We start from the raw sequence: 12,779 nt of genomic DNA, 5'->3' as shown, positions 1-12,779 counted from the left end.
AAATACTGACAATTTCAATGGTTACAGATTTCCAACATTTTTCAAAATATCTTCTTTTGTGTTCGACAGAAGAAAGAATCCCATAAATGCTTAAGGGTGAGCGAATAGTCACTTTTTAGGTGAACTACCCCTTTAAATGCACATGCAGCAAAGCACAGTAATCTGAGCTGCTATCATGGCACTGCCGGTGACTGTGAACATAAAAGAAGATATTTTGAAGAAAGCTGTAACCATTAGCTAGGAAAAACAAGGACTAAGAATTTCAATAGTTAAAGATTTCCAACATTCTTCAAAATATCTTATTTTGCGTTCAGCGGAAGAATCCAATAGCCGCTTGAGGATGAGCAAACAGTCATTTTTGAGTGAACTACCCCTTTAAATGCACATGCAGCAACGTACAGTATCACGACTGTAAACATGAGCTCTACACTTAATAATATATTCAAGTAGAATGTCTCCAGATGAATGTGCCGCATGTAAATCTGTGCTCTGTGACTGCCTCAAGTCTGAAACAGGGAATGGAGGTGTGGATGAAGTGGCATCAGTGGTCTGAGCTGTAAAAATCTTAAGTAACCATCAACAAGGAAAAACAAATACTAAGAATTTCAATGGTTACAGATTTCCAACATTCTTCAAAATATCTTCTTTTGTGTTTGACCAAAAAAAAAGAATCCCATAACCACTTGAGGGTGATCGAATAGTCACTTTTTAGGTGAACTACCCCTTTAAATGCACATGCAGCAGAGCACAGTAATCTGAGCTGCTATCATGGCACCGCCGGTGAATTTGTGAATAGAAAAGAAGATATTTTGAAGAAAGCTGTAACCACCGACTAGGAAAAACAAGGACTTCAACATTCTTCAAAATATCTTCTTTTGTGTTCAACAGAAGAAAGAATCTTATAACCGCTTAATAGTGAGCAAACAGTCATTTTAGAGTGAACTAACCCCCTTTAAATGCACACGCAGCAACGTACAGTGTGTACACGTGATTGTGCCTCATGTAAATCTGTGCTCTGTGATTGGTTTGAGTCTGAAACAGATGCAAATGAATCTCATAACCACTTAATAGTGTGCATATAGCCGTTTTTGAGTGAACTAACCCCTTTGAATGCTTATGCAGCAACATACAGCAATTTAACTGTAAGGATGAACTGGAATGCACCAAGATGAACGTTCTGCATGTAAATCTGTGCTCCGTGATTGGCTTGAGTCTGAAAAACATGACAGAAACGGGCATCAGTGATCTGAGCTGCTATCATGGCGCCGCCGGTGGGTTTGTTTAGGGGTCCGCCGTCCAGCGCTGTGTCCCTCAGAGGACGAGTCGGTGTCGTGGCGGCGGCGGTGGCGCTGTGGAGGGGGGGTCGGGGTCCTGCGCTCGGCCTTTGGCCCCCCTCCTGAATGCCTGTCACGGGCTCCGGCTCCACTCTGACTGCTCCTTGATGGATTAGGACTGTGGTGGTCCCGGGGATCTTTTCTCCGCCTAAAGGAGAGCACAAAAACACACCTAGACAATCATTTATTCCTGGCCAGCTTGAGAAGTCTGGTTCTGTTTGAGGACTCAGACTACGAGACACTTGTCAAAATTGAAATCAAATTGGTCACGTGTATTTACTTGCACAGCAATTTCACAATGCTTGTTTAAAGGGATGGTTCTAAATCAATAGCCTTGGCTCCTGATGACACACTGAGGTCTTGTGAAGCGAAACGATCGGTCCGTGTAAGAAATTGAACATTATTTACGATATTATTATTAGCTTTAATCAAGAGTCTGGTCAAACAGCTCTCGGCGCATGTGTGAATGTAGTCTGATTGGAGTACCTGAGAGGTCAGGTAATGTTTGGGGGGTGAGGGGGGAGGTTTGTTTTGTTTTATAACCTCCTAGGGCTTGTTTTTAGCTCTTAAGTGGCTATTTTAAATACTTGAATGTTTTATATTTCGTTACAGACATTCAGTGTCATCCTGCAACTGTTTTGCAGCTTATCAAATGTCCCAAACCCTATTTTTAACTGTCCAAAATGGGAAAAAATTTTAGTTTTTACTCTCTGATAGTCAAAGCCAGTTCAAAAAAACAATTCAATGTTAAATATGCATTAAAAACATTCAGGAAAAAGGGTTTTATGTAAATTCGGACCACGAGTCCACATATATGGACATCATTTTTCTCTAAAAGTACATCATATCAAAAGATGAAACTTAGATTTTTATTCTAATTAGGTTCCAATAAGCCCAAATAGCAAAGAGAAATGAAAAATGCATGTAAAACAACACCTTGAGCCTAATATTATTATGTTTATTTAATTTCCAAAAGAAAGAAGCCTATATTATATATGAAACAGGACTATCCCAGAATAAAACAGGGGTAAAAACATGGCTTATTTTCCAGATTATAATACAGTTACACTATTCCCTTCAATGTGATGGGGAAAATATACAAAATATTACAAAATACAGAGTCCAAACTTTAATTAAATGTCCTGTTTTTGGTGTGTGAAATACATGGGTAATATGTTCCAGAAGTTTTAACTCAAAATGATCTTGTTCCGACCTTTAAGTGATGGAGATTTATTGCTAATCCAGTTAAGTGAGATTAAAATTAAGATTGATAAATTATTAAATGTTTTATTAGTGTGGCACGGTGGCTCAGTGGTTAGCACTGTCACCTCACAGTAAGAAGGTTGCTGGTTCGAGTCCTGGTTGGGTTAGTCTGTGTGGAGTTTGCATGTTCTCCCCGTGTTGGGTGGTCCGGTTTCCCCCACAGTCCAAACACATGTGCTATAGAGGAATTGAATGAGCTAAATTGGCTGTAGTGTATGAGTGTGTGTGAGAGTGTGTATAGATGTTTCCCAGTACTGGGTTGCGGCTTGAAGTGCATCCACTGCATAAAACATATGCTGGAAAAGTTGATGGTTCATTCCGCTGTGGCGAACCCTTATAAATAAGGGACTAAGCCGAAGGAAATGAATGAATGATAAAATGTGTCCTTTTTACCTCAAAACGTTCAGTGCATTAACGTATTATATTTTTTATTTTGATTAGTTTAAAGGGACAGTTCACGCAAAAAATGAAAATGTTTTCTTCTGTTGAACACTAAAGAAGATATTTTGAAAAATGCAAGTTGATGATAACCACCGACTTACATGGTAGGAAAACATTTACGACGGGTCAATGGGGGAGAAATTAATCAACCAGCATTTTTCTAAATATCTTCTTTTGTGTTTGACAGAAGTTAGAACCTCAAATAGGTTTGGTACAAGTAAGGGGTGAGTAAATGTTGCTAGAATTTAAATTTTTGAGTGAAATATCAATATATATTATGTATACTGTCATTATAATGTCATTTTAAGAGGTAAAAGAAAAACATTGAGTAAAAATAAGGATGAAAAATGATCTTTTTTACAAATATTGGACTTTGCAAATGTTATAAACTACTCTGGAAAAAAACTAATCCAAAACTGCATTTCATGACCGCATTTACTGGATTTTTAAAAGGTAAAATAAAAATACTGAGTAAAAATAAGGCTAAAAGGAGTTTTCAAATGTTAAAAACTACTCTGGAAAAAAAAAACAATAATCCAAAACTGCCCCTTCCCTTACATTTAAGAAACAATTAGAATTACACTTAATTCCCTAACCCTAATTCCAATTAAACTTTTCCGTATTACTCACCGTATTATTTCATCTTCAAAAGCAACAGGACTACAATTGGACTCCATTCACACATGTGCAGATATCGGTTTGACCAGGCTTCACCAGGCTAAATAACGTTCAATTTCTTCCACAAACCTATCGTTTGGCTTCAGAAGAGCTCCGTGAGTCATCAGCCCATTATTATCCCACTTCTTGTTGAATCTCAGAATGCCTCCTCATCTGTAAGTCGCTTTAGACAAAAGCGTCAGCTAAATGGCTAAATGTCTTGAAAACTTTTAAAATTAGAACATTCATTTCATTTACTAGATATGCGATATTCATTTTGGGGTCAAAATTAAATCATTATTATCGTTTAAGCTTCTGTTCAATGTCTTTTCAACTGGATTTGGTGTTCAAAAACTCCTCTCTAATTGTTTATGTATTTACTCATTACTCAGCCCTAGCTTTAAAAATATTACATAAAATAAATCAATTAAATAATATTATTCTGGAAAATACTTGAATAACTGAATTTATCCTGAATAATTATTTGCATACTCATCTATCAACTATTGTAAGCCCTGGCTGTTGCACTGAGACAAGTGTGTCTCCCATGTCTTCAAATGACTGGAAGATACCAAAAAAAAAAGAAAAGATGGGGTGAACTTAAACCAGTACAACTGTGTTATAGCGCCCTCTTGTGAACAAACTGCAACTCCACAGGTTCACAATTTGAGTCACCAGTCCTACTGTATCACTCAAAACTTTTACCTCTTACTGTAGATTTCAGAGTCCGAATCAGAAGAGTCGCTCCTGCTTCTGTGCCTCCTTTTCTCTTTTTTCTTCTTCTTCTCCTTCTTGCTCTTCTTTTCCTTCTTGCTCTTCTTTTTACTGTCGGACCTGTAATCAATAACACACACACACACACACACACACACACAAATGAATTCTGTCACCTGTTACACACACTTTACAGTTTGAGTGTTATTTTTCTTTTCTGTTAACCACAAAAGAAGATATTTTGAAGAATGTTGCAAACCTGTAACCATTGACTTGCATAGCATTTGCTTTTCCTACTATGGATGTCAATGGCTACCGTTTACGAAAATTCTTTCAATTATCTTCTTTTGTGGTAAACAAATTTTAAAAAGGAGCTTGGGAAACACTTCACTGAAAGTAAATGGTCAGAACTATTCTTTTTCAGCACTGTCATGTTTCTTCATTATTTGCAATATTTGAATGTATTCCTGTTTTCACAACACGTAAACACAACAAAAAAATCCTGCAGCTATTCGTCACATTTTCCATATGTTACACTGTAAAAAAACAAGTTTTTGTATTGTTTCTAGTCCAAATATCTAGAAATTCTAGCATTTTCTTAAGTAAAATTATATATATTTGTTAATTTAAGTGAGTTTTCCTTTAAACAAGCAAAATGATCTAGTTTCCCTTTGAAATAGGATTATTTTTATTTGCTTTTGAGATGGAAATAGTGAGAATTACACCTGAGTGACTCCATTATGCTCGGCTGTGTTACTTTTGGTTGCTAGGCAACCAATACTACAGTGAGCCACTCAACAACCTGATTTAAACTCACTTATTTGTGAGTTTTGTTATATTTTCTTTCTTTTTTTCCTTTGAACTTTGATGATATTCACTTCACATGATGTTACGATGGTAATTACAGATCTACAGTTCTCCAAAACTACAGTTTAAAGTTTTATTTTAAAAAGCTAATATGGATCATGGACGTCCTGATGTCTATATTATACCTTTTATCTGCTTTATCAGGTTTGCTGTCCTCCTCTGGCATCTGACTGGCTTCTTGCGATCTTTCAGATTTGTGATGCTGCCAAAAAGAAATTAATAATAAAATGGATTAAAGATCAGCGTTGATTTATTATGTGTTTAGATATTAAAGAGATAGTTCACCCCAAAATTAAAATTCAATCTTTTACTCACTCAATTGACTTCACTTTTTCAATTGAACACAAAAGAAGATATTTTGAAGAATGCTGAAAAATCGGTAACCATTGACCTCCGTAGTATTTGTTTTTACTACTATGGAAGTCAATGGTTACAGGTTTTCAGCTTTCTTCTTTATAATATCTCCTAGAAGAATGAAAGGTTTGGAACCAGTTGAGGATGAGCAAATAGTGAGGAAATTTTCATTTTTGGCCGAACTGTTCCTTTAAAAGCCATGACACATTGTCAAAAATAGAAATTAAGCAAATCTTTGGAATAATTCAACCAAAAATGAAAATTTTGTCATCGTTTACTCAGTTTTTTTTACTCAAAATTGACTTTTGATCTTCAACTGAACACAAAAGAAGATATTTGAAGAACGGTGGAAACCTGGTTAACATTGACTTCCATAGTGTTTGTTTATCCTACTATGGAGGTCAATGGTTACCGGTTTTCAGCTTTCTTCATAACATCTCCTAGAATAAAGAAACTCATATATGTTTGGAACCACTTGAGGATGAGCAAATAGTGAGGATTTTTTTTTTTCATTTGTTGGCAGAACTGTCCCTTTAAAATCCTTGACACATTGCCAGAATCGAATTAGAAATTAAGCAAATTTTTCGACATACCGTGAAAACTGGCAAACCCATTTTGACGGCCTCTTTTTCCTGCCTGGAGAGCGGCATTCCTCTGGGCCCGGACCTGATCAACAACATTACAGTCTCACATCTGTAAGATTCTACTAATAAACAAAAACAGGCTGTAAATCTAGACGAACCAGTTACTACAGAAGCTTGTTTTCTAGCGCTATTATCATGTTCCCATATGACAAATGAACTGAGCTTAAAGGGGTAGGTAACCCAAAAATGACCATTTACTCACCCTAGTGTGGTTTCAAACTTTTTTTTCTGTTGAACACAAAATAAGATATTTGAAAAAAGCTGAAAACCTGTAACCATCGACTTCCATAGTAGGAAAAACAAATATTATAGAAGTCAATGGTTACAGATTTTCAGCTTGCTTCAAAATATGTTCTTTTGTGTTTAAAAGAAGAAAGAAGTCAGACATTGTTTTAAACAAGTGAAGAGTGAGTAAATGATGAAATTTTTTTAAATATTTTTTACAATTATTGGACTCTGCAAATGTTATGAACTACTCTGGGAAAAAACATAATTCAAAACTCATGATTTCATGAGCCCATTTATTATATTTTTAGGAGGTAAAATAAAAATATTGAGTGAAAATAAAGATAAAGAAATTATAATTTTTTACAAATATTGGACTTTGCAAATGTTATAAACTAACCTTGAGAAACAATCATCTAAAACTGCACTTCTGCACATTTAATGCAATTTTAAGAGGTAAAAAAATAAATATTGAGTAAAAATAAGGATGGAGAATGACCTTTTTTTATAAATATTGGATTTTGCAAATGTTATGAACTACTCTGGGGAAAAAACAATGCAAACCTGCATTTCATGACCACATTTAATACCATTTTTAAAGGTAAAAATAAATAAAATACTTATAGCAAAAGCCTTTTACCGGGAGCTTCCGAGTCCAGAAACCCTGTCCACGTCCTGCTCCTCGCCCTCTCCTTCCCTCCTGCACACGTCCGCTAGATCCTGCAGGTATGATTTTAAACATAAATATCAATCAGAAAATAAAACAATTAATAATGCAAATCACTAAAATGTCCTCATCTGGATGTTTACAAACCTCTTTGGTAAGGCCAGTTGGCTGCCTTTTGATGGTTTTATGACCTCTAGAATAGATGAAAAAAAACATATTGAAATGTATAGTCGTTTTATTCAGCATTTTCCTGATCAGTGGATCAGACTTACAGTGCCGCCAGCATTGCCTCGTGCTCTGCCTCGCGTACAGCCTCCATCTCCTGCTCTTTAGTCAGAGCCTTGCCACTCTTCTTATCTTTAGCATACCAGGTCAAATCCTTGCCTTTCTGCCACCGTCCAACCGGTGCCATGAGGGAATTCCCTGAAAATATGAACACAAGAACTAGGGTGAATAAACCAAGGTTATATAGTTAACTAAAACCAAAACCATAAAATTAAAGGTGTGTGAGTGTAAATATATCATATATACACACAGCGAAATATGCTTTATTTACTTAAAGGGCACCTATTTTACCCATTGGTGTAGGTTTCCTCCGGGTGCTTCGGTTTCCCACACAGTCCAAACACATGCGCTGTAGGGGAATGTAATAAGCTAAATTGGCCGTAGTGTATGAGTGTGTGTGTGTGAGTGTTTCCCAGTACTGGGTTGCAGCTGGAAAGACATCCGCTGCCTAAAATATATACTGGATAAGTTGGTGGCGACCCTAGATTAATAAAGGGACTAAGCCGAAAAGAAAATGAATGAATAAAATTGAAATATAACAACCTCCACACAACCACATATTCAAGCCTAAAAATAAACCTGTGACTATTAAAAACTATCACATAAGTCTTATTCCTAATACTGTAATGTTGAAGAATGTAGTATTACATTATTATCTAAGATCTTAATGTGATAAATATAAACACATTATTGGTTTCCTACATAATAAATGATGGCCATTTTACTGAAATATAAAACACATATCTATTGCTTAAATAATAATTATATATATATATATATATATATATATATATATATATATATATATATATATATATATATATACTAACTGGCACCGTGGTAATAAATGCCCAGTGTAAAGTTACCCATTTACACTCATTTACTTAACTATCATTATCAGTGGGGGGGTATTTAGTTTTTATCATGTTAATGCATTTAGATACAAAAACATGCGTTTTTAATTAAAAGATAAATGTGTATAGGGAGGAAAATATAACTCAGGAGAGAATCAACACCAAAAAATTGACCTGACTGAAAGAAAGCAAAAGATAAGCAGGCAACTTTGTATTTAAAATGAAAGGTCAGTCAGATGGGCGTCTTTTTCAATAATAAAAAAACTGTGATAGGTCAAATGCGTCCACCAAATTATAAATCCTACTATGACTGTAGTCTTCTTATGAATATTACTTTGCTTGCGTCACGATTGGCCCGTAAGATTACCTGACGTCACCAACAAATATGAATTATTCATAGTTCTAGCACGAGTGGCAGTCATATTAATGAACTGCGCATGCGCTTAAGCGAAACTCCTGTAGGACGCTCTATGGAGGATTACCAGGCACGTCCACATGACCTTATTAATATTAATAAGCCGAGCCTTTGCCATAGTTGAATTTATAAAATGACCAGCTAGTGTGTGCGTCCCATGCGATTCTAGGTATTTTACCTAGCAAAGTTCAACACGTCTACACACTAACCAAACACACAACTGTGTCCGACACACAAAATAAACAGACGATGTAATGAGAGCTCACGCCACGGGGAAAGGTAGGAACTCATGTTATTATTAGTATGAACGGATTTATTCTGAATAGAAACTATAAGACAATATGACAGAAGAAAACGTGCTGATATTATTTTAAAAGTAGCATCTTCTCAGAAATACATGCAAGTTGTTTAACTATTCAATATGAGTCTGCTTTAAAATTATAATTCCCACAAGCTTCCTGAACAGGTTGACCAAGTCTGTATGGTGTTATAACGTGTAATTAAAGTGCTTCAAGTTTGTGAAGTACAAATAAAATATTGCTTATTTTAATATACTTTGATGTTTTGGAAATTGCGCGTTTAACAGACACAATAACAGAGCTGAGATGCTAGTCGCGGCTAGTTGTGCTAGCTCGATACTCACCCAAGTAGTTCTCTCTGTGTTTATCCACTTTAACATCATCCCAGTTGAACTGGTCCTGACCGCCTCTCACCCCTCCAGATCTCGAAGAGCCGAACATGACTAAAATCAGCTCAATCCTACACACGTTCAGTGCCTAAAACCGCTGAGATATTTACACGTGTGTAGAAGGAGAACTGGGCCTCGCTTTCTCACAACATCCGGGAATCCGCTTATCTTTCTTTAGCAATAGATTTCAGTGTGAAATATCTTTAATATCCTTTAAATATCCTGTCGAACAAGAACCATTCAGTACGAGAACATAAAACGTCTATGTTTAAAAAAAAAAAACCTAAATTGTGCTTGTGGTGTAAAACAGCATACGACTTAAAGATCATCTGTTGCGCAGCGCGACCGCGCACGGATGTTTTGTAGATCTGCTAAAACGGCCGCGTCTGATGACGTCACACGGGCATCAGTAATGGCTCTCATGCGAAAACCAGTCACCTGAGCCAAAGAGGAAGATTTTTAGCGGAGGGAGAAAGACATTCTCCGTATTTTTTCATCGCTCTTCTCCTGATGTATGTGAAGTTTGTCTCCAGGCTTTTTTCGGGTGAGTTTAAATGAGCTCGGGCGTTTATGTCATATGCAATTACTGTCAGTCGCATCGTCTTTCCTTCAGTTAACGTTAAGAGTTGTTGTAGTTTATCGTTAGCTGTGAAGTATTATACTCTTCATTTTAAGCCGTAAATGTGCCTTCTTTACTATATTACTCTCGTAGCTAATTGTGTTCTTGTCTCAAAGTGAACGTGCTGATTTATGAATGAACCATACGCATGTAATAGATGTGTAATATAGTGTGCACCGTGCTTATATCTGGATCTATCTATTTAGTTTGTGTGTGTAGATGTGTTGCATGTGGAAAATGTTTCAAATTAAATGTCTAATTTAGTAGCATATGTTAAAAAACGATAGTAAAAATGCCATTTTATCAGTCTGACATTTGATTAATTGATGATGCGAAAAATTTAAGGGACTTTTCACCAAAAAATGACAATTTACTCTCATTTTATTTACTCTCAAGCAGTGGCGGAAAGAGTACTGAAAAAGCATACTTAAGTAAAAGTACCGTTACTTACCTAAAAATGTAGTGCAAGTAGAGTAAAAGTATCTGTTGTAAATATTACTCAAAGTATGAGTAAAAAGTAGACCTTTCAAAGGTACTCGAATAGTGAGTATTACGCTGTGAAAAGCTGATGCATTTACATATAATTTGTGGATGTGTGTGTGTGTGTAAACGTAACATTCTGTAGTGCACTTAGTTACTGCCCCAGCAGGCAAACAACGTCATAAGATGCTAATATTAGGTTAGATTTAGGTTGTGATGTCAGGTGACCAAAATTCAACGTCTAGCCAGCGTCTAAGGATAACGTTATTTTGATGTCCAATAATGACGTCAAATGACATTGATATTTGTGTTAGAAAATGACCAAAATCCATCCAACGTTGAGCCAACATCTTAAACCAACATTCTATTGACGTCACATACTGACATTTATTCGTCAGGTATGGCAACCAAAATCCAACGTCTGATAGACATCATAGTGGTAACGTACACAAAACGTCAAGCTGTAACATCATCAGACGTTAATATTTGGTTGGTTTTAGGTTGGACGTTGAACATTGACGTTGGTCTGACGTTGAGTTCTGATGTCAACTCGATTTTCATTTCCAAACGAAATGCAACGTCCCCACAACATTGGGGTACATCGTCAATCTGACGTCATGCTGACGTCTTGTGCGTGCTGGATGTTTAAGGCCATGTCGGTCATCATACAGAAAGAGCTAGATAGAGAAAGATACAGTAAACATCCATCATCTTCTCATCAGTGACATGCATCTAAACAGTCTCTGGGTCAATGCGTGTAAAGATTTTGGACATCTTCATGGAAACTTTTAATGCTTCCAAACAGTTTGCTGCATTTATAAATCGCCAATGTCTTGAGGTAGTATATTATGTCGGATTTACCTTCTATGTGCGATTTGATTGGATAGGAATCACAGGACTGATTCTTCTAATCCCCATTAGACAAGAATAAATAAAGCAGTGACTTCAGATTGAAGGAAAGTAGTGGAGTAAAAGTACCGATACTGCACTAAAAATGTACTCAAGGGAAAGTAAAAGCACACATTTTTAAAACTACTTAGTAAATTCCTGAGAAAAACTACTCAATTACAGTAATTTGAGTGTTTGTAATTAGTCACTTTACACCACTGCTCTCAAGTAATGTTAATTCCAAACCTTAATTCTGTTACACACTAAAGAAGATATTTTGTCCTGAAGTGTTTCAGATGAACAGCCTTTTGATGAAAAAATATCTTGAATTCTGTTCTGAAGATGAATGAAAGTTAGCTAAGTTATGAAACAATCTGAAGGTGAGTAACTCTTCGAACTAAGTTAAAGACAGTGAGAGATGTGAAGGAGAGGAAAATCGATAAACATCTCAGTTTTTCCTACAAAAAAGCCCTCCTATTGTGCAATAAACGTCCTTTAAAGACTTTCCATCATTAATTTCTAGGTCAGCCTGCATTAAATACTATTGAAATTTATAGCAAAGTCCCTTTTAAGGTATAAGGCTTAATGTATGCTATAATATATTATTTATATATAAAATATTCATTCTATATTAATGTATATTATGCATGTACAGCAAGGAAAATAAGTATTGAACACTGTTTTTCTCAGAAAACATATTTCCAAATGTGCTGTTGGCTTGAAATTTTCAGCGGATGTTGATAGCAACCAAAGAAATTCTTATGTGCAAATAAAACAAATCTAATTAGTTTACAAATGAATTTATGCGAAATAAAATGAAATGACGGAGGGAGAAAGTATTGAACACATAAAAAAGGGAGGTGTAGAAAGGCAGTGAAATCCCAGACAGCAGCTGAACTCTCTCAGTAGTTCTTCAGCAACCCTCTGCGCTTCCTCAGTGTAGATGAATATCAGCTGCTTCAGTCCAACATCTACATTAGCAGGAGGATGAAGATGAAACCAGGGTGGACATTTCAGCAAGACAGTGATCCAAAACACAGCCAAGGAGACTCTCAGATGCTTTCAGAGAAAGAAAATCAAGCTGTAGAATGGCCCAGCCAATCACCTGATCCGAATCCAATAGAAAATGCTAAATAAAGCTCAGATTTGATAGATGATACCCACAGAACATCACGATTTTTACACTCTGTTGAAGTCTGTGAAAAACTCACACCTGAGCAATGCATGTGACTTCATTCTCCATCTTTAAGCTGCCATCACCAAAAAAGCCTTGTATATAAAGTATTAAATACATTTCAGTAGTTCAGGACTTTCTCCTCGTGTCCTTTCATTGTTATTACACAGAACATTTTTTTCATAATTTTTTTTGTTTTGTTTTATTTTT

General features: G+C 35.9%; 2 protein-coding genes across 3 annotated transcripts in view; one reads left to right on the top strand and one right to left on the bottom strand.

The window, feature by feature from the left end:
* Nucleotides 1–1,152: 1,152 nt before the first annotated feature.
* c2h1orf35 (chromosome 2 C1orf35 homolog) lies at nucleotides 1,153–9,696 on the bottom strand. The gene is made up of 8 exons (XM_056470938.1): nucleotides 9,364–9,696; nucleotides 7,439–7,589; nucleotides 7,314–7,359; nucleotides 7,140–7,219; nucleotides 6,224–6,296; nucleotides 5,402–5,478; nucleotides 4,401–4,529; nucleotides 1,153–1,482 (listed from the first exon to the last, which is right to left on the bottom strand). The coding sequence occupies exons 1-8, from the start codon at nucleotides 9,458–9,460 to the stop codon at nucleotides 1,239–1,241; spliced, it is 897 nt and encodes a 298-aa protein (XP_056326913.1). The 5' UTR covers nucleotides 9,461–9,696; the 3' UTR covers nucleotides 1,153–1,238.
* The window catches only part of guk1a (guanylate kinase 1a), a 19,367-nt gene continuing 15,423 nt past the window's right edge, over nucleotides 8,836–12,779 (top strand). Inside the window, exon 1 of one of the 2 annotated variants that reach the window (XM_056470959.1) lies at nucleotides 8,836–8,999. In XM_056470959.1, coding sequence (XP_056326934.1) covers nucleotides 8,975–8,999 — 25 coding nt within the window. In that variant the 5' untranslated portion in view covers nucleotides 8,836–8,974. Of the gene's footprint in view, nucleotides 9,000–9,824; nucleotides 9,953–12,779 lie in introns of those variants that run through there. The other variant, XM_056470950.1, reaches the window with a different exon arrangement.

Source organism: Danio aesculapii, chromosome 2, assembly GCF_903798145.1.
Source record: "Danio aesculapii chromosome 2, fDanAes4.1, whole genome shotgun sequence".
Taxonomy (NCBI): domain Eukaryota; kingdom Metazoa; phylum Chordata; class Actinopteri; order Cypriniformes; family Danionidae; genus Danio; species Danio aesculapii.
The sequence above is the reverse complement of the archived record's forward strand: the minus strand, read 5'-3'. Positions and strand labels throughout refer to the sequence as shown.

What these genes read in the sequence shown, in the direction of transcription:
- c2h1orf35 (XM_056470938.1), bottom strand. Translation starts at nt 9,460, where the DNA reads ATGTTCGGCTCTTCGAGATCTGGAGGGGTGAGAGGCGGTCAGGACCAG. An exon ending in ACACAGAGAGAACTACTTGG is followed by an intron (nt 7,590 to 9,363) that starts GTGAGTATCGAG and finishes TCATATTTTCAG; the next exon opens with GGAATTCCCTCATGGCACCG. An exon ending in TGGGTTTGCCAGTTTTCACG is followed by an intron (nt 5,479 to 6,223) that starts GTATGTCGAAAA and finishes TCTTTTTGGCAG; the next exon opens with CATCACAAATCTGAAAGATC.